Below are 22,500 nucleotides of genomic sequence, written 5' to 3'. Positions count from 1 at the left end.
GAAAAATTAATTAAAATAGCAACTCTCTTTTTAAAGATGTAAGATATTCCACTGAAGGCGAGTATAGATGAACCCAAGTGCAGCTTTATTAAAAGCAAACATGAGCACATACAAAAAACAAACAAAGACTTGGCTAGACTTAGAATAAAACATAAATGTGAAACTCACCAACAGAGTATTACACAAACAACAAAGCTAGAGACAATGACAAAATGAGGGCTATATATATGAAACAAAGAGGGTCACATGACATAAAACAAACAAAGACTAAACCAAACAAGCAACCACAACCCCAACCAAGGAATCACATGACTGAGGCAAAACTACAAAATAAAAGACATAAAAAAATTAACATGGAACAAAACCCATGTTACAAAATACAACATTCAGCAGGTTATTACTGTAGTGAAAGCATAAAAAAATAAAGGGTAAAAAAGTTTTAGAAGTTTAAGTTTACTTTAAAGAAATTGTACTGTATACTAAAAATATATAATAAATATTTTATAAAATTTACAAAATATTTCGGAATTAAAAATTGCTGTAAAATCAAAGCTATATGTCTAATTAAGTTATGCTCCAAATTTGAAGTTGATATCACAAAAATTGAGGTTCCTGAGATTTTTAGGCGCTGTAGTGAAAATAGCCACCGGGTGACGCCCAAACTCCACTGAATTTTTCACATTGCATAACATGTTTATCCAGCATAGTTTCACTGGATCATCTGTGAATCGTATTTGTTTTCCGGTCTGCAGGCGTATCAGAAGTGGGTTCGTGAACACGGGCCGGAGCGTCCTCTGCCGGGACTCAAATATACACACGAGCAGCTCTTCTTCATCGCGTTCGCTCAGGTAAACCAGTTCATACAGCATTAGTTAACAGTGTTGGGGAAAGTTACTTTTCAAAGCAATGCATTACAATATTGCATTTCATCCTTAAAAAAAAACGTTACTTGGTTACTTTTTATGAAAAGTAATGCATTATGTTACTTTTGTGTTACTTTTCAAATCTGGGCTGGGCATGCTTATTCGTTTTTTAATAAAAAAAGTTCTATTTTTGGTAAATGAGACCAAAGAGTGAAATGAATGAGTCTCAGGCTGAAGGAAAATCACATGAATTCACGTCTGTACAGCAGAATGCAGAAGAAAGTTCAACACTCTTCAGCAATAAAAGACAATGAAACACAAATGTTAGTTTATCTAACGTGATTTTTCTCTGTTTTGTATTCATTTGAAGGAACACTGAATCTATTTTTGTGTAAGTGAGATGAGTTAATGCATGTTCACATTTAGTCTAGAACTAACCGTATTTCTGTCACCATGGCAACGCCAGAGCTGTCAGTCAAGACATGGGAAACAAAGTAACTGGCGTTACTTGTTAGAAAAAGTAACTCAGATGTTTTCTTGTAAATTAAACAGTAATGTGTTACTTAAGAAATAGTGTTCTGATTACCCCCAGCACTGTTAGTTAATACTGGTTCAGTCATATTCAGCTGCTCTGAAATGTTTTCTCCACACTGCATCACAGAACTGGTGTATGAAGAGACGATCGCAGTCCATTTACCTGCAGCTGCTGACGGATAAACACGCACCGGAACATTACAGGTAATAAATACACAGCTAACACAATTAACATTTAATAAGTCAAACATTACTATTACAAACCAAGCTCTATCTAGAAACCGACTCGCTGGTAATTACAGTATAATGCCATTCTTCGGTTGTTATTGTTGTGCACAATGCTTAACGGCTCATTAATTCTGTATGTTGAAATAATTAGATATATTGTTGTTATATATGTTGGCATGTGTATTTAATTTTTTAGAAGAAACAGTTTCAATATAAGGCTGTTAAACTCAATCAAACCAAAATAAAACCAGAAATTAAAGAAAGTAAATAATTACATAACCAAATAAATTAGCGTAGTAGTGTAATTAAGGCATTTTTATATCCAATTCAGAAATTCACTAATTTTAAATTATTCATCCTCGTATATCTGATACTGAAGTATGACCATTGTTATTTTTCTATCACTGAGAATATTATAGTTTTTAGTGATATTTTGAGTTATATTAATATTTTATAATTTTTTAAAATATTTTAATTTCCATTTTTCCATCTTTACATTTATTTCTATTTTTTTTTTTGTGGGTGTGTGTTTTTGTAATGTATATTATATTATAATTTTTTTAATTTGTCTATATAGTTTTTATTTATTTTTATTTCAGTTTCAGGTTATTTTAGTAAATAAAAATGTAATTATTCTAAATTATCCATCTTTGTATATCTGATACTGAAATATTAACGGTGTTATTTTAAGTATCACTGAGATAATACTATAGTTTTTTAGTATAGTATATAGTATAGTATTTTTAGTATAGTTTTTTATAGTATAATTTAAATAGTTTTTATTATTATTATTATATATTTTCCTTCATTGAAAGTTCTAGATTTTTTGTGTGTTTTTGTCATTATTATTATTATTAATTCAGTTTGATTTCAGTTTTAATTTAGGTTATTTTTACATCCTTTACTAAATGAACAATGAGACACTGGTAACTGGCTGAAATAAAGTGAATATAATTTAAAATTATTTTTTTATATTTTATTTTTCAAGTTAATTTTATTTATTTATTTTATTTAAAATATGATTTTTTTTTTTTGTTTGTTTAGTTTTGGTTTTCAGTATCTGTGCATATGACTTTGATTCAAATGTGTATATATACTGTCTATATCCCTCATGTTGCTGCTGAGGGACTGATTATCTGTGTGTTCTGGGGTCTGTCTGCAGGGTGATCGGCAGTGTGTCTCAGTTCGAGGAGTTCGGTCGTGTGTTTCACTGTCCCAGAGGGTCGCCCATGCATCCGGTCAACAAATGCGCCGTCTGGTGACCTTTGACCCCTGAGCGTCTCCTCATCGCCCTCGTTTCCATGACGAACCGCTCCGAGCTGCTCCCACGCCGTTTGATGTTTACAGCATTTTAGTGATCAGAAATCAACTCGTGCTCATCGACACGCGCCATATCTCACACCCGTCTTTCTTTGAAATCTTTATTTTTATATCCGGATGCAGAGCGTGTCGAATCAGGCGTGATGAGGTGTGTGTGTGTGTGTGTGTGTGTGTGTGTGTGTGTGTGAGAGACGGTGCTGTACTGTAGGCATGTTGATGTTTTGATATGAAGTGTTTTGTCAGACATGTTCAGTGTTTTTTAAGTAGAATCGGCTGCTGAGGTGACCGTCGTCAGCCTGACGGAGGAGAAGAATCGAAATACAGTGATTTCACGTTTCCTCTGTACTGTATGTTGATTCTGTGGAAACATGTTTCTGCCTGGGAAAATATATCTGTGTCCCTGCAGCACAGAAGCAGTCATCAGTAGCACAGGTATATTTGTAGCAATAGACAACAATACATTGTATGGGTCACAATTATACATTTCTCTTTTATGCCAAAAATCATTAGGATATTAAGTAAAGATCATGTTCCATGAAGATATTTTGAATCGTAAATATATCAAAACTTAATTTTTGATTAGTAATATGCATTGCTAAGAACTTAATTTGAACAACTTTAAACATGATTTTCTCAATATTTAGATTTTTTTTGCTCCCTCAGATTCCAGATTTTCAAATAGTTGTATCTCAGACAAATATTGTCCTCCTAACAAACCACACATCAATGGAGAGATTATTCATTCAGCTTTCAGATGATGTAGAAATCTCAATTTCAGAAAATTGACACTTATGACTGGTTTTGTGCTCCAGGGTCAAAAAATGAAATTGCATATTTTTATCTCACAATTATGCCTTTTTCTCTGAATTCTGAGTTAATATCTTGCATTTCCAAGTTACAATCTCACAATTTTGACTTTTTTCAAATTCTGAGTTTACATCTTTACTTTTTTCTCACAATCCTGACTTTTTTCTTGTCATTTAGATTTTTTTTTTTTTTGTAATTCTGCGTTTGCATCGACTTTTTTTCCACAATTCAGACTTTTTCCCCTCATACTTTTGATTTTTTTCCTCATAATTCTAAGTTTACATCTCACAATTCAGATGTTTTTTTCCCCACAATTCGAACTTTTTCTCACGATTCAGACTTTTGTCTCGTAATTCTGAGTTTATATCATGCATTTCTGTTTGTTTGTTGTTTTTTCACCACAAAATAAAAAATATTAGTTAAATAAAATAAAAAAATAATGTGACTTTTATCTCACCGTTTGATCTTATAATTTTTTCTCATACTTTCAAGTTTACACGATATCTCTCAAGTCTGAGATCATATTTCACTATTTTGAGTTGATATCTCACGATTCTGAGACCTGCGAGGGGAAAAAGTCCTGATTGTGAGAGAAAAAGTCGCAGTGACTTTACTCGGTGGTGGAAATAAGCTTCTGTTGAGCGTCTCTCAGACTGTATTTTTAATGTGATTCTCAGTGTTGTTGTTGACAGTTTCTCGTCCAGATCTGGAACAGAGACGGATTTCGTCTTATTCAGCATCTTTGTTTAGTTTTCCGCTCAGGACAGAGACCCCGTGGCATTCTGGGATAATGAGCAGAATATCTGAGACAGATTATTTATTTTTGAGATAAAATAAGAGTTTGTGTTCCTGATGTGATTAGGTCATGTGATCTTCAGATCTGACTCTTGTTTTTTGATGATCTTTTGGACTTAAAATAACCCTAACATTTCTGTCAAATCCAAACGAACATTTATGCAACTGCAGCCTCTCCAGTGTGAAGAAGTGAACATGTTTTTGCCCATGAAAAATAAAGAGAAAAACTTTACACATAAAAAATATAAAAAAGAAAAAAAAAAAAAATACAACACAAAAAAAATAACATTTTCTCTTAAAAAACACACAAACCAAGAGAAATAAAAAACAGTACTTTCCTCAGTGTTCAGTGAAGAGCTGGAAAATGCTGAATTCTCCATAACCCATGTTTGGAATAAAACAAAATCATATGCAACAACTGACATCTTTCTTTTAATTATTATGTATGTATATATATATATATATATATATATATATATATATATATATATATATATATATATATATATATATATATATATATATATATATATATGAATATATATATTGAACAGATATATTTTATACAGTATTTACTTGTTGAATTTAAATACAAATATTGGGACTTTTAACTTCTTCCGTCAGTCGCAAAGCAACACTCAACCCATAGCAACATGTGTGAGTTCATTTCTATGTGATATAACATTATATAATGTATTATTTTGAAAGGTACGTATGCGAAATGGATCGTATGAACAGTTTACTATTAATTCTTAAGCTGATACACAAAGAGACAACAAATATCTAATGAAATCTGATGTGGACGCGTCTATGGAAACCAGAGTCGGATGTCATCGCTTCCGGTTCTGTAAGACATGCATGTATGGAATCTATTTTAATATCTTTTTTTTTTTTCAGTTGAACTAATAAAATCTTATAAATCAAAACATTTACACGAGTATACATCTGTTAACTCAATAACATAAACGTTGTACATAACTCTAAAATATACATAGTTGACTTTTATTTAGTATTCCACAGACCGGATGTTGTCATCGCCGGCTTCGCAGCCTCTGCTTTGCGCGCTTGTGTTTTGTTTCCTGTTTGCACCAAACAACACATTTACAGCAAACAGAATTAAAGGTGATAACATGCGAGTGCACTTTAATTAAACATGATCTAAGATTAAATCCGCGTTTTAATGGACTCGAGCTCAAGACCGTCCGCGGGGCGAGAAAAGGTAAAACTATCTTCAACATTCACACACTTCCAAAAACAGATAACGCGACATCAAACTATCGAAATAAACATTACACGGCATATATTTAATTCAGAATAATGCTGTTTTCATTTAACCGTAATGTGGCTTTAAATGCTGGTTTGTGGTTTTGAACTGGATTAATAACTCGTTTCTAAACTTAGAAGAGTTTAAAACAAAACATACAGAACTGTGTTTAGTACAAGAAACATACACGTGAATAAAAATAAGATTACATTAATTTGAAAGCTTTACATAGGAATGTTTTGTTAAATAAATAAATAAATAAAAATAATAAAACTGAAGTTTAAAAATGCATATGAAGGTCAAAGTAATATATGATGCTTTTTTATGTTATTCTTGTCTTGCGAATGTAAAACTTGTATAATAATTTATTAATTAGATGTAATTTTGTTTTTCAGAAAAGCTGGAGTTTTGTAAATGAAGCACAATATTGTATAAACACTTAATGTAAAACCTTTAAAAGAGTAAATAAAAAAAAGTTAATTTAATTTATAAATCTATTTTAAAATCAATCCACAATGAGAGAGAAAGGCCAGTAAAAATACATGCATGTCATATATGTAATTTATACATTATTTATATATTTATACATATTATATATTTCATTTCTAACACTGTTTTTCATTTTCTGGTCTCATGCATTTTATTCAAGCATGTACTAATTATCAGCAATTTAATTTAGAGTGTTTCTCTCGCATGCATTTAATAAAAAAAAAAATCAAGGCATTCGTGTGTGCTTTCTGAGTGTGCCCTCCCCCTCTGTGTGTGTGTGTCACAGGAGAGTGTGACGGCGCCCCTCAGAGGCCGACCGATGTCTGACAGCGCCTCTCTGGGCTCTTACTCTGAGTATCCCGCGGGACGTCCCTTCATAAACACAGCCCTGCCCTTCACTAACAGAACCATCAGAGCCTTTCCTGAGAGCAGCGGTGCAGGTATAGACACACACACACACACACACACACACACACACACACACACACACACACACACACTCTCACACACACACACACACACACACACACACACACACTCTCTCACACACACACACACACACACACACACACACACACACTCTCACACACACACACACACACACATACACACTCTTTCTCACTCACACACACACACACACACACACACACACACACTCTCTCACACACACACACACACACACACACACTTTCTCACACACACACACTCTCTCTCTCTCTCTCACACACACACACACACACACACACACTCACACCCACACACACACACACACACACACACTCTCTCTCTCTCACACACACACACACACACACACACACACACTCTCTCTCTCACACACACACTCACACAAACACACACACTCTCTTTCTCTCACACACACACACACTCTCTCTCTCACACACACACACACACACACACACACACACACTCTCTTTCTCACACACACACACACACACACACACACACACTCTCTCTCTCACACACACACACACACACTCTCTCATTTAATCACACACACACACACACACACTCTCTCTCTCTCACACACGCTCCCACACACACACTCACACACACACACACTCACAGACACAGACACAGACCAACTCACACACACTCTCTCATTTAATCACACACACACACACACTCACACACACACACACTCACAGACACAGACACACTCTCACACACACACACACACACACTCACATACACACACACACACACACACACTCACAGACACACACACACACACACACACACACACACACACACACACACACACTCACAGACACAGACACACACACACACACACACACACACAAACACTCAAAGACACAGACACACACACACACACACACACACACACACACACACACACACACACACACACACACACACACACACACACCTGTGACACATGAGATCTCACACACTCAGATGCACTGTTGACAGGAGACTCGTGTGTGTGGAGAGTGATTGACAGCTGTTCTCGGAGCTCATGAATAATTCAGTGCTTCAGCTCATAATAATGACTGTGTGGCGTCTGAGCGAGTTACTGAAACATGACAGAAAACGTCTGTTTAGTTACAATTTCAGACATAAAATGACAGTATTTAAGAACAATGTATTAATCCATTCATTTAATTTATTTGTTAAAATGCAGTGTGTCTTAACACTGATAGTTAAAATTAAAAAATGAACAGCAAAGTGTTACCTGTTAAACAGCAAAGATGTGTTGAATTCAGAACCTCATAAATAAATCACTGCAGGTTATTATACTAAAACTAAAACCATAAAAATTACTTAAAATAAAATAAACATTAACTGAAAAATATATACATATATTTTTTTCAGTTAATGTTTACTTCAAGTATTTTTTTTTATTTTTGCATTATTTTATTTCAACTATTTCTATTTCTATTTTACGTACATATGTTTTTAATATAAATGTGAACTGACTTATGACTTCTTATTTTCATTTAAATAAACTTGATGTACTGTAATAATTAAACAACAAAAAAACAAGTTATTTAAAATAATAATGGAAAATACAAATATTTTAAAAAGACTAAAAAAACTAAAGTTATTGATATGCAATAATAGCTAAAGTAAACTCTCATAAAACTATTTAAAAAAATAACAATAAACCTAAAATGCTAAAACTTGAACATAAAATGATAATATAAAAATTACTAACATTTATTTAGTAATTTTATTAAATTCTATAATAGTGTCTTACTGGTGCAAACACATTTGGATCCAAATTTCTGCTCCGGATCAGAGGTTTTGTGATGAAATATTCACAAAACTCATTTCTGAATATTTGGTGAACAGCGCCACCTGCTGGAGAGTTTAGATTCAGATCCATTTAGCCTCTTCAAGACTTCTGTATGTAAATGAGCTCTCTTTTGATTGGCTGACCTTTTCATGTGAATGCTGTTTTGATTTGTAATTGTGTGCATTGTGCCAGTGTGAGCTAGATGCAGATCTCCTTGAACTGCTGTGTTTTTGCAGCCATTCTTTCCGCGCTGAAGAACCTGCAGGAGAAGATCCGTCATTTGGAGCTGGAGCGCTGTGACGCTCAGCAGAAGCTCCAGACCATCTCCAGAGAGTCCACACACTCAGACCACAGACACTCAGACCACGGTGAGCGGGTGGTACACACACTCCTGACACTGGTGCTGTTTATGTACTATTACAGTATTCACTCATATTTGCAATACTTTACATTTATTCATTTCACAGATGCTTATATCCAAAGAGACTTACAGTTGGGGAATACAACTGTAGTGCTCATCATACCACGTTTCAAGCATTGTTCAAATAAGTACAAGCTAGACAGAGAAAGATGAAATAAAAAAAATAAAAAAAATTAAATTAAGGATGAAGTCAGAAGAGTGACGAAAGAGATGAGTTTTGAGCTGTCGCTTGAAAAGAAAGATAGAGCTGTGTGTCATAACATTTAAATTTAACTTTTAGTAATTATGTCCTTTTTATTTTTATTACTTTTCTAATATATATTAAATATTTGTAAAATATAATAAATAGTTATATATAGCTTTAATGTATTTTAATTTTAGTTTCAGTTTTTAATATTTGGTCATTTTAGCACTTTAGATTAAGTTTTTTTGGTTAGTTGCCAAGGCAACATTTCTATTTTCCACTAAAATAAAAAAAATATATAATTTTCATATTAATAAGCATATTTTTTTATCTTTTACATTTAATTTAAGAGTAAGTTTTATTAATTTTGTAATATGGCATTTTTATTAATTCTTGTTTTTTTGGATTATTATTATTTTTTTTTTACATTTATATTAAGTTAAATACATCTTTTAAATAATTTATTTTTATATATAACAATTCAATATAGGTTAATTTTTAATTCACTTTTAGTAATTCAACTTGGTTATTTTATTTCAGTTACTTGGGCAACATTTTAAATGTTTTCATGTAACATTTATATTGTACTCTTAACTTTTATATTTAAAGTTTAACTAATTGTGTTTACATTTTTATAATAATAATATTTTACAATTATTTTTAATATATATATAATTTTTTTTTTCAGTATTGTTTTAGTAATTTTAGTTGCCAAGGTTACATTTTAAGTTTAAGTTTTTCATGTAATGTTTATTTATTTATTTATTTTTTCAGTTGTCGAAAATTATTTGGAATACTTTTAGCTTTAGGTTACCACGATTGACGCAGATCTTTATTTCCAGCCTTACATTTACAGTAAATGTACAGTAATATGTCTGTCTGTGTAGATCTGCTCTCTCAGCTGTCTGCGGCCGAGGCTCGATGCTCACGCTTGGAGAAACAGTTGGAGCACATGAGGAAGACTGTGAGAAACACAGAATCAGACCGAAGCGCTGTGCTGTGTCAACAGGTGCGTCTCACACACACACACACACACACACACACACACACACACACACACACACACACACACACACACACACAGAACCCGCTGAAACAGGTGTGTGTGTGTGATAATATCCCGTGTGTGTTGTGCAGGTGTCTCTGGAGCGTCTGGACTCAGCGGATCGGACCGATGTTCAGCTGAAGCTGCAGAAGCTGGATCTGCTGGAGCAGGAGTATTATCGGCTGACGGAGACTCAGAGCGCCGCCGAGAGGAAGATCAGACAGCTGGAGAGGAAACTACAGGAAGAGGAGCATCAGAGGAAACTGGTGCAGGACAAAGCAGCTCAGGTTCGTCTCTCTGTCAGTTAGGGCTGGAAAAATAAATCCATGCATCGCGAATAGATTAATGATTCTTTGGAATGTAACGATATTCAAATCTCACGTTACGATAATATCGCGATATGAAGTCCACTATATGAAATTTATTGCGACATTTAAACAAACAAAAAAAAAGACAAATGAAGAATTGGAAATTTTTTTTTTTTTTTTTTACATTTTAAAGTTAAATTATGCTACCTAAAGCACTTTGAGAATTCAAAAAAGTCTCGTATCCGAACTTTAAGTGGACTCAACCCTCTTTTTATCTTTGATATACTGTCTCAGTCTAAATTACATTCACACTGGTGTTTTAGGAAGGCAAAAAATTATATTATAACAAGGATTATATAACAAGGATTTCGCTGTAAAATAAATGAAAATTAATATTTCATAACAATATTATTTTTTGCTTTACACTACAGTAGGCAAATTACAATACTTCTTTCCTAATTTCTAAACTTGAAGCGATATTTTCTGAGCTTTTTATTTTTTTGTGATAACTGGCAACCCTTCACCTGCAGCTTTAATCAAGAGAGGGAACAGTTCAATTGTTTACCTTAATCTTGCGTCATAAAAGCCGAGGTGCGAGTACATTTAACCACTTACACGATGACTTTGTGAGCATTTGAGGAGTGTGTGGTTTAAAAACTAGCCGAGAGCGCCATCTGCTGTTAGAAGCTAAGCTCAGAATTGATTTTAGAGAGAATTGGGATGCATTTGGAAAATCTCAGAATCAGTCCACGAATCACGATGCATTGATTTATTGCCCAAGCCCTACTGTCTTTCTGTCTGTCTGTATGATGTTAACTGTGTCTGTCTGTTCTGTGGTCAGTTGCAGACGGGTCTAGAAGCCAATCGTCTGCTCATCCAGTCTGTGTCTCCACGTCCACGCAAATCCAGCAGAAACAAACCAAAGAAGCTCTCAGCAAAGGTAAACCAGCGCAGACAGATCTGATTCCTCTTACACATTTACTTAATTCAAACTTCTTAAGAGGTGGGGATATGAGATCAACTGCAGTAAGAAATAACATCACAGTATAGTAATCCTGCTTGAAATCCTTTCACTTGTAATCAAATCACTTGTAATCAGTTGTTACTAATTAAATTTAAAGCCATATGATATATTTCTCAACATCATCGCTTAAATGACTGCTAATGTTAAATTCGACATATACTCTAATACAACAAAAAAACAAAATAATCTCATAATAAAACCAAATAATATAACAAAAAAAACTCATAATACAATCAAAAAATACAGATAAATCAAATTCAAAATAAAACAAAATTTGACAATATTTAAATCTTATAATAGAACAAAACTGACCGATTTCAATGTCGTTATAGAACTAAATGAACAGTATTTAAATCTTGTAACAGAAAAATACATACCGATATTTACATTTCTTAATAAAACAAAACTGTTTAGGAAAAAAAACTGTAATAGAACAAAACTGAGTGATCTTAAAAATATTTTAGTAGAACAAAACAACATGATGTTGAAATTTTGTAACAGAACAAAACCAGATGACATTTCAATGTCATTATAGAACCAAATCAACCGATATTTATCTCTTGCAATAGAACAAAACTGACCAATATTTCAATGTTGTTACAAAAGTAAATGAACAGAAATAGAAAAATTCAGACCGATATTTAAATATTGTAATAGAACCAAACTGACTTCTATTTAAATATTTTAATAGAACCGATAAAAAACGATATTTAAATTTTGTAACAGAACAAAACCAGATGACATTGATCTATAACGACTACAATGTCATAACAGAACAAAAACCTGACCAATATTTTAATCTTGTAATACAACAAAACAGATTGCATTTAAATGTTGTTATAGAACCAAATCAACCGATATTTCAATCTCATAATAGAACAAAAATTTCTAATATTTAAATCTCATAATAGAACAAAGCTGACTGATATATCAGTTTTGTAATAGAAAAAAATTGGACATAATTTAAATCCTGTAATAGAACAAAACTGACTGATTTCAATGTCGTTATAGAACTAAATGAACAGTATTTAAATATTCTAAAAGAAAAACAACCAACCGATATTTACATTTCGTAATAAAACAAAACTGAGTGATTTTTAAATATTTTAGTATTACAAAACAAACTGATGTTTATATTTTGTAACAGAACAAAACCAGATGACATTTCAATGTCATTATTTAACCAAATCAACCGTTATTTCAGTCTCTTAATAGAACAAAATTGACTGATATTTAAATCTTGTAATTAGGGATATGCCGGTATCAAATTTTCCTGTTGCGATTAATTGATAATGCTTTTGTCACGGTATACGGTATTATCACGGTATTGAAATTTAGTTTAAAAAAGTGGTCATAATGCAGTAAAACAGGTTAAATAACTTTTTTCTTATAGCAAAAATAACTGAACATTTAAATACAATAAAGCAATACAGAAAAAAAAATATAAAGTTAAAAGTTTTACAAATTAAAGTGCAAAAGAACTATCAAGACCAATAAGTATCACTTTACAATAAGACCTCATTAGATAACCTTAGTTAATCCATTAAACATTCAAGGCAAGGCAAGTTTATTTATATAGCACATTTTGTACACAATGGTAATTCAAAGTGCTTTACATAAAAGAAAGGAAAAAAAAATCATGAAGAAAAATAACCTCAAAAATAAAACAAGCAATTTAAGAACTTTGAAAATGATTTAAAAATTGACTTAAAAAGAATTTAAGACAGTTTAAAAATAGAAAATGATTTTACATAAAATATAGTGTAATCAGTTCGGACATCGCATAGTGCTCATTCAATAAATGCACAGCTTAACAATGAGCAATAGCTACATTTGCTATAGAAGTTATTAATCTTTGTTAAAAAATACAAGTCTTATTTCGTGTTAGCTCATTAAATAACACAGTTGCAACTTTCAATTTTAACAATGTGTTATTAAATATTGGAATACCTAAGATTAATGAATGTTCAATTGGCAGTTTGTTAACCTAAAGAAGCCCTAATGTAAAGTGTGAATGAACAATAAAGAATCAAAACACTTTCAAACAATATCTAGGGCATGTTGTAGTCCAGATTAAAAAAAAAAGTTTTGAAAATAAATAGCCTATTAAGACTAAATATTAAAAAGTATTTGGCTCTCTGATTAACACCATAGCAAATCCACAAATCTGAATGGCTATTTAAAATTATTTTAAAATGGTTTAGAAAGTAGCAGCTGCTTTATTTATGGGGTTTAAAGGGTAAGGGCTGCATTTTAGCGCCATCTGCTGTCAGAGAGTGAATGTGCTTTCATTCAGCGCATCTCTCACGTGTTCCTCCATGTGCTTCTCTTACGTGCCTGTTTACATCAGAGCGCATGCTTCTTTCAAGCAGCATACAGCGGTGTTGTGTATTTTGAGCAGTTGATGGAAAAAAATATTCTTAAAATGCATTCCAAATTCTGAAAAATTTGTAATATATAATTATTCACGGTATTTAGAAGTGCCCACGATAACAATACCGTGCCTATTCATTACCGCGATATATCGCATTACCGAATATCGGCACAAGTCTACTTGTAATAGAACCAAACTGACTTATATTTCAACATTTTAATAGAACAAAAACCGATATTTACATTTTGTAACAGAACAAAACCAACCATTATTTAATATTCATATTGTGGATCAAATGCAACTGATATTTCAGTGTAGAACAAAACTGAGCAATATTTTAATTTTGTAATACAACAAAATAGATTACATTTCAATGCTGTTACAGAACCAAATCAACCGATATTTAAATCTCATAATAGAACAAAGCTGACTGATATTTCAGTGTTTTGTTAAAGATCAAAACCAACTGACATTTAATTTTTGTAATATTAAACAAAAGCTACTGATATTTTGATATTGTTATAGAACAAAAAAGACCAATATTTAATCTTGTAATACAACAAAATAGATTATATTTCAATGTTGTTATAGAACCAAATCAACCGATATTTCAATCTCATAATAGAACAAAACTGACCGATATTTCAATGTTGTTAAAGGACAAAGCCAACTGACATTTAATTTTTGTATTATAGAACAAAAGCTACTGGTATTTCAATGTTGTTATAGAACAAAACTCACCAATATTTTCAACTCGTAATAGAAAAAAAAGGCTAACATTGAAATCTGTTAAATGTCTTAAATGAGCTGCTCATGTGTGAATTCTCCTGTGTTTCTGCAGAAACATCCGTCTCAGCCAGAGCCGCATTACAGACTCAGTCTGGGAGACGTGCCGTTTGTGACTGGGACGGTAAAGACACAAACACAGTGTTATATACTATAACATTTGATTTTATTCCCCACGTTAATCATGGATTTTTGCATCAAAAACAGTTGCGGATGAGTTTTTCATGATCTTTCTGACCCTTACACTGTCCCTACCATTTGAAGTTATTTTTATGTCCTGTACAAATTGACAAATCAGAGCATGTTTGATATGGAGCAGTATTGTGAATGTTAATGAGTCTGTGTGTCTTCAGTCGACAGGCTCGAGTCACTCGGTGCGAGCAAACGTCCAGCACGTCCTTCATCTCATGAAGCAGCATCATCCTCAGCTGTGTAACGAGCGAGTGCTGGGACACGCCCCCTCCACCAATCACAGCGCTCGCCAGGCCAGCAGTAGCTCCTCCTCTTCCTCTTCCTGTGGGGAGGAGCTGTCAGAGCTGCTGCTGACGCTGCAGGACGAGTTTGGACACATGAGCTTGTGAGGATTATTCTTCATCTTGCATTGTATTTGTTTCCACCCTCTCTTGGACCAATGTTACTATCGTCAGCTAAAACTAAAAATGTTGCATTGAAATAAATTCTAACTAAAATAAAATATTTTTAAAAAGTTTTTTTGTTTCAGTTAGTTGCCAAGTCAGTATTTTTTTTTTTTTTTAAGGTTAACTGTTATTTTAATATCAATGACATATTATTATAATTTTTGTTAATATTTTTATATTTTCTGCTTTCACGTTAATTTTAGTTTAAAGTTTTAGTAATTTTGTTGCATGTTTTTGTAATTTTTATTAGTTTATTTTCTTGTTTGTTTGTTTTTTTATATATATATAGTTTTAGTTATTTTAGTACATCAAGTTAAAAAAAAAAAAAAAAAAAAATGACAACATGAAAAAAAAAACTGTTTTATCAACTTAAATATCAGTTTAAATTTTATTTTATTTCAGTGGATTTTTTTTTTTTTTTTTTTTTTTTTAAGGTATCTTTTTTATGGTTTTGGTTTTAAAGAACTATAAAAAAAAAACCTGACTTGAAGTTCTAAAATGACTAAATCAAAAAATATAACAATTAAACTAAAATAACAAATAATAACAAATATTTAAAGTTAACAAAGAAAAAACTAATAAACTGATAACACATGTTTTATCATTAAAACTTAAATATACAAATAAAAGTTTAATTGGAAAAAAAAAAAAAAAAAATATATATATATATATATATATATATATATATATATATATATATATATATATATATATATATATATAACTAGATACTTTAATGTTACTAAAATAAAACATTTTAGTCTTGGTTAAAGGGACAATTTACCAAAAATGAACCTTCTGTTAATAATTATTTTTTTGTAATTCAAAATTGTTCACACACTTAAAATTGTAATGATATGAAATGATTTGCAGACTGAATTTAATAGATTACACATGCATGACAAGATTTGGATTTGGTTTGTGGTGATGTTGTCAGCTTGTGTTTTTGAGTGCTTTGAAAGAGTGAATCATTTTGTGAAGCGATTCATTCAGTTGATTCAGAGATTCAGAAAGCTTAGTTTCTCCCAATCCTAGTGTCTACAAACTGTCAAGCTCCAAAAATGTTCTGCAAAAATCTCCTTTTATGTTGCTTATGAGAGAATAACAGTGTACAGGTTTGGAACAAACAGGCGTCTGTGATGAGTTTATTTTCATGCTGATTCAGCGATGGTGTGTGTTGTGTTTGTGTGTCAGTGAGCAGCAGGAATTGGCCAAACAGATCCAGTCGTGTGGTTCGGATCGCTTGCGGCAGGATTTGGAGCGTGAGATGGAGACGCTGGTGAAGAGGATGGAGAATAAAGGAGAACAGATCGCTAAAGTCCGGCGACATCAAACTCAGGTAACACCGGCCCAGAATGCAACTGAAGATACATGTTTACTGTAAAAGCAGCTCATGGTAGAAGTTCAGTATCGGCATTTATTTGATCAAAAATACAGTAAAATAGTGAAATATTATTACAATTTAAAAATGCGCAGCTGTATTTTCAGCATCAACGTTGATAATAATCAGAAATGTTTCTTGAGCAGCAAATCATCATATTAGAATGATTTCTGAAGATCATGTGACACTGAAGACTGGAGTAATGATGCTGAAAATACAGCTGCACATCACAGAAATAAATTACTGTTTAACACATATTCACACAGAAAACTGCTGTTTTACATTCTAATAATATTTCACTATTTTACTGTATTTTTGATCAATAAAAGCAAAAAGTTGTACTTACTTGACGCCTGTTTAAGTACCGAGCGCTCCCTGGTCTTAAGGTTTGTGTGTGTGTCACAGTGCGGTCAGCAGAGCGACGGCGGAGGACAGATTACAGTCTGGAGTCGCTCCGCCGGGCCGCTGAAGGTCAAGGCCAGACCGGGTGAGCGCAGTCGAGACAGTCTGCGTCTGCTGAAAGACATGCGCTCGCTGCAGACCTCACTGCGCAGCTGGGAATACTGAGAGGGGCAGGGTCACACAAACACATCCAGGTCAAAGGTCGGCCCAAAATCAAAAGAAGAAAGATTATTTTCATGACAATTTGTAGTTCTGTAATGCTGTTTTTTTTATGATATTATATGTTATATATATAAGTATATATATGCATTTTAATCACTTAAATAGATATCAATGCAGTAAAAACAAGAGATTTATTTTTATTTCATTTTTTGCATTACAAAATTGGCCTAAAATTCTTAAAATAATGTCACAATGCAGAGAATCTTATTGTTCCTAAAGTAGCCCTAATGTTATTTTGTTTATGCAGGATATCATTTCTTTTATTTGTTTGATGAGTTTTACCCTTTGAACTTCTTATTTGATCACTTTATTTATTTTTTTAAATTTATTTTTCTTTGGGGTTTGTTTTCATAGTTTTTCCCAGAGGTCTGATTTATTTGGAAAACATGATGTTTGATGACGAGCCGAACAGAATCTGAATTCTGAAGATGAGGCTCGCTGAAAAATCCTGAAACATCATATCAGCTGTTTTATTAGTATTTTTCATTTTTATTAAATGAAGGGTTTATGTGTTGAGAAATATTTCGGGAGCAGAATAAAGGACAGACTGATTTAAAAAAAATAAATAAAAAATTGAAATAATTTTTTATGAATTATAATAAATAAAAAAACAATTTTTTTCTACCTCAGATATTACCCAGAATTCCTGTGCAGCTCCTGCTGTGTTTGGTAGCACTATACAGTAAGATCTCATCTGTTAACATTAGTAAATGCATTAACTTAAAATTTGTAAATATATTTTTAAAGCATCTATTAATGTTACTTAATTTTTTCAGATTTCAGTTTTCAGTGCATTAATATTAAGAGAGAAAACATTTGATTGTAATTTTTTATTTTTTATAAACTTGTCTGTTTAAAAATATTTTTATTGTCAGTTCATATTAACTAATGAAGTTAACTAATGTTAGCAAATGGAACTTTACTGTAAAGCGTTACTTTTTAAAACTAATTTAAACTTGTTTTTCAGTATTTCAGGTTTATGATCTTTTCAACATTCCAAAGATTCCAGCATTTTTTTTTCTCTTTGTTAAAATGTTTCGGTCTGTGTTACAATGTTTACATATTTCTGTTGGCAATCATTCTGTTTGTTTCCATGATAGAGTGCAGTGTGAGTGGTTTAATGAATATTATACAGTAAAAATATGTATCATGGATTTCATTTGAATCGAGCGGTGATTATTAAAGATGCAGTTGTTTTTAGTGTGTGTGATACGCTCAGACGCTTGCTTTGTGTGAGAATGACTTTAAATATGCTTGAAATATTTATTTTTACAGCACTGAATAAAAACAAAATTAATGACGAGTTTGTGATTTGTTTGTTTCAACTGAGACGCCAAGAGTTTTATTTTTTTTTTCATTCATAATCCTCATAAAAGTTAAAGACTTAGTTCTGATTTAAAAACACATTCATGATTTTTATTTATTTTTGTTTACGCTGTACTTCATGTTAAGAGATGCTTTCAACTTTTGGTTTTAAAACAAGATTTGTATATTTTGAAATTAGATTCATAAATGCTGTAGAAGTATTGATCATTGTTAGTTCGTTATCTGATTTAGTTAAAAATGAACTTTATTATAACCTATTAGTAATGCTGTTTTAAACATGGAAGAAATAATTCATCTTTTCAACCCTTAAATCTGATGAACCTCAAACAAAAAGAATCAATCCATGTACTTGTTGCAAATTCAGTGTTTATGGTTAATCATGTGGTAGAGTTCATAAACAAAATCATCACTAGATTCACTCGAGAGAAAAACTTTCTACAGAGAGCCGTCTATGAATGGCACGAGAGAATGTTTTTATTCCAAACAAAAGAAAAACAATGTTATTTACCGTCACTTACAGGTACAAACGCGTACAAATACCAGAAAATAGATTCATTAAATCAGTGTGTGTGTAAAAAAAAAAAAATCATTTAGAAATGGATGTTATGTACACGAGGCGATGCAAAAACCACTTGTTGCACAAGAAAACAATAGCATCATATCTGTAATAATTAACTTAAAATACAATGGAGGAATAGGAAACTATAAGAAAGCATTTAAATTATTTAAAATTGACTGCCAGCATGAAGTCATATATATATATATATATATATATATATATATATATATATATATATTTCTCCTTTCAAACACAGCAGGTCATAATTAATCTAAAATAAATAAATAAATAAAAAATTTGCATGAAGACATGTTTTTAGGACCATTATAACATTGACATTTTTCATTATGACATTAATGAAAAAAAGGTTTATATATATATATATATATATATATATATATATAGTATATATATATATATATATATATATATTACAATGATATTGGTGTTAAAAACAGGCTTAATATTTAATGCAAAATTTTTATCATAAAATTTATGTAACATTTTATTCTTTTGATTTTGCTGTGAAATATGATGGAGTTTTTGTGAAATTCACACTCCACTGCAGGTTAATATTAAACTGACATCAGGTTAAATCATAAAACTGACATCACTCTCGTTGTTTTCTGTTCCTTTGTGGCCTGTGGCAAATGCACTTACCGTCACACCTGTGCAAACACACATTTACACACGGCAGATAGATATCTCTATATATCCATGTAGCTTCAGAACTGTACATAGATAGGCCAGACATTTTTATACATAGATCTCTTTTAAAGTCACTCAGGAAGGCAACGCAAACATTTGTAAGGCAAGATCCATTTGACGCACACATTCTGCCATCCTGAGAAAGAAAAGTGTGAGGGCCGCGTAGCCCTTTAAAACACACAACTATATGTACAGAGCTTCAAACAGTTTCTCCACGTCGCTTTCAGAAGGTCTCCGGGGTCCGTGTGTTTTCACGGCACACACGCTCTGATCGCTCGCTGCACGCTTGACTGAGATTGCCAATGATTGCTTTGGGTTTTGGGGAATGGAGAAATGCTGTTGTGTTGCGTTTTTCTGTGTAAACAGGGAGAACTGACATCTGCGGGGCGAAATTGGTTGAAAGCAAAAGATTAATTATCCAAAGATCTGTTTCGTCTGACAATTTCTGTTTGCTGAGGACGCAGAAAAGAAAACAGTGGCTTGGTTTTTCTTGTAGGATTTCAGTTAGCTTCTGCTTGGATGTGCAACAAAATAACTACTAAAAAAAATATTCTAAAAATGTAACATTGGGCAGCTGGAAACACACTGGGCTCCCAGAATTGTTACAAGTTTTAAAAATGTAACATCAGAATGCTGGAATTCTTACAAGTTCTAGAAATGTAACACCAGGCTGCTGGAATTGTTACAGGGTTAAAAATGTAACACTGGGCTCCCAGGACTGTTACAAGATTATTATTTTTTTTTATGTAACATCAGGCTGCTGGAATTGTTACAAATTCTAAAAATGTAACGCTTGCCAGCTGGAACTATAACAAGTTCTAAAAAAAAAAAAACGTGACTGGCTGCTGGAATTGTTGCAAGTTCTAGAAATGTAACACTGGTCTGCTAGAATTGTTACAAGTTGTAAAAATGTAACACCAAGCAGCAGGAAGTATTACATGCTCTTCAACTGCAACAACAGGCTTCTGGAATTGTTACAAGTTTCAAAAATGTAACACTGTAACACCAGGCAGCTGCAACTGTTACAAGTTCTAAAAACTTAACACTGATTTAAGCATGTATCACTAGACCCCTGTAATTGTTACAACTTTTAAAAATGTAACACTGGGCTAATTGTTACAACTGGTTGTTTAGGTGATATGTGATTTTTCATTTTTACATGTTTAGCTATTACAGTGGGGCCAGTGAGAATATAACTTTTTTCAGTCCAAATATCTGTGTAACATTACACACTCCGCTGACTGCGCAGCACCATCCACCCTTCACCGTGCAAAACCCGTCTCCATAGCAACGGCAAAAAGGACACAACGAACCTTTCCTCAAAGCCTCGTCGGTAACTACGGAATTTTACCAAGACACAATCTGTCAGGTGACCTTTGCCCTAGCGACGTCATTGGTTGTGTTTGTCGCAGTCGTCGTCCAGGCAACCGTTCATGCGATGCGAATCGTCTCCGAAGGCTCCTTGAGACTGCAGCAGCTCGAACTCCTCGTCCAGGAAGTCAAGCGAGTTGTTGCTCGGTAGTCCGCGGATGGTGAACTTGTGCGAGACTTTGGCCCACTGCTCGCGGTTAGCGGCCACTCGCTCGTAAAGCTCAGCCGAACGCGGGAAAATCTCCTGCAGGAGCCTGAAAGAAAGCCAGCAGAGTTACGTTAAACTCTAGAGCCGGGGCCTCATTTAGAAAATGTTGCACAGAAACCATCCTCAATGTGTCCCTGCAGCACAAAAGCAGTCATAAGTAGCACAGGTATATTTATAGCAATAGCCAACAATACATTGTATGGGTCAAAATGATCCATTTTTCTTTTATGCCAAAAATATATCAAAACTAGTAATACGCATTGCTAAGAACTTCATTTAGACAACTTTAAAGGTGATTTTCTCAATATTTAGATTTTTTGCACCCTCAGATTTTCACATGCATGAAATGAGTGGTTCTCTGACTTGTATATGGGCATGGCGATGTGCTCCATGAAGCTGATCTGGAGCTCAGGGATGTAGGCTTTCTCCCGATCCATCATCTCACTGGGTCTGTTTCCCATCGCCTTCTCCTGAAGACACAAGAACAGAGTCAGGTGCATCATGAACGTATAAAGCTCTAAATGATCAAACTCTGCTGTTAAACCTGTTTCACACTCAATCTCCTCGTGTCTTCTGTCTCTGATTGAGAGTTTAGAGTGTTTTATCCAGTCAAAGCTCTTTTAGTGTAATTGTACAAGCGTCCAGCTTCAGCTGCTGCTTCTCGTGTCAAATCTTGATTGTTTTTGATCAAGTAAAGGTCAGAATAACTGCAGTAATATCTCCAGATGAGCACTTACTGGACTGAAGCATCATAATTTTTTAGAGTCTCAAATCTGATCATCAGGATCTTTTGAGGAGTGTTTATTTCTTCATATGTTTGGATCATTTCAATCTCATCTTACTGAGACACACTACTGGAGATATAGAGTCACAACTGATTTTTATGTCATTTTATGTCAGTATCGGCTCTACTGTAAGAAAAAAAGATCTCGTTGATTTACATCACAAGCAGCAGAATTTCATCA

General features: G+C 32.9%; 3 protein-coding genes and 1 long non-coding RNA gene across 4 annotated transcripts in view; 3 read left to right on the top strand and 1 right to left on the bottom strand.

The window, feature by feature from the left end:
- LOC109097337 (endothelin-converting enzyme-like 1) overlaps positions 1–3,457 on the top strand; it is a 36,390-nt gene extending 32,933 nt beyond the window's left edge. The window contains exons 16-18 of the mRNA XM_042740087.1: positions 753–848; positions 1,525–1,601; positions 2,788–3,457. Of these exons, the coding sequence (XP_042596021.1) occupies positions 753–848; positions 1,525–1,601; positions 2,788–2,887 (273 nt within the window). The 3' untranslated portion in view covers positions 2,888–3,457. The remainder of the gene's footprint in view (positions 1–752; positions 849–1,524; positions 1,602–2,787) is intronic.
- A 2,112-nt stretch (positions 3,458–5,569) lies between these two features.
- Positions 5,570–17,432, top strand: cep57 (centrosomal protein 57). The gene is made up of 10 exons (XM_042740013.1): positions 5,570–5,766; positions 6,587–6,740; positions 8,815–8,946; positions 10,071–10,192; positions 10,321–10,515; positions 11,378–11,476; positions 14,776–14,844; positions 15,074–15,297; positions 16,553–16,697; positions 17,145–17,432. Exons 1-10 carry the CDS (start codon positions 5,728–5,730, stop codon positions 17,304–17,306), a joined length of 1,341 nt encoding a protein of 446 aa, XP_042595947.1. The 5' UTR covers positions 5,570–5,727; the 3' UTR covers positions 17,307–17,432.
- A 4-nt stretch (positions 17,433–17,436) lies between these two features.
- Positions 17,437–18,660, top strand: LOC122139851. The gene is made up of 2 exons (XR_006156617.1): positions 17,437–18,045; positions 18,331–18,660. It is a non-coding gene; the product is annotated as an uncharacterized LOC122139851 (long non-coding RNA).
- Positions 18,661–19,141: 481 nt separating this feature from the next.
- Positions 19,142–22,500, bottom strand: part of LOC109086080 (cGMP-dependent 3',5'-cyclic phosphodiesterase) — a 150,364-nt gene continuing 147,005 nt past the window's right edge. The window contains 2 exon segments of the mRNA XM_042740014.1: positions 19,142–21,581; positions 21,899–22,005. Coding sequence (XP_042595948.1) covers positions 21,347–21,581; positions 21,899–22,005 — 342 coding nt within the window. The 3' untranslated portion in view covers positions 19,142–21,346.

This window comes from Cyprinus carpio, chromosome B15 (assembly GCF_018340385.1).
Source record: "Cyprinus carpio isolate SPL01 chromosome B15, ASM1834038v1, whole genome shotgun sequence".
In the NCBI taxonomy this organism is placed as follows: Eukaryota; Metazoa; Chordata; class Actinopteri; order Cypriniformes; family Cyprinidae; genus Cyprinus; species Cyprinus carpio.
Note: the sequence above shows the minus strand (reverse complement) of the source record. Positions and strands in the feature narration are given on the sequence as shown.

Bases quoted from the DNA above. Each gene is read 5' to 3' on its own strand.
- cep57 (XM_042740013.1), top strand. From the start codon at position 5,728: ATGGACTCGAGCTCAAGACCGTCCGCGGGGCGAGAAAAG. The intron at 6,741-8,814 runs GTATAGACACAC...GTGTTTTTGCAG, and splicing joins TCCTGAGAGCAGCGGTGCAG to CCATTCTTTCCGCGCTGAAG. The intron at 16,698-17,144 runs GTAACACCGGCC...TGTGTGTCACAG, and splicing joins TCCGGCGACATCAAACTCAG to TGCGGTCAGCAGAGCGACGG.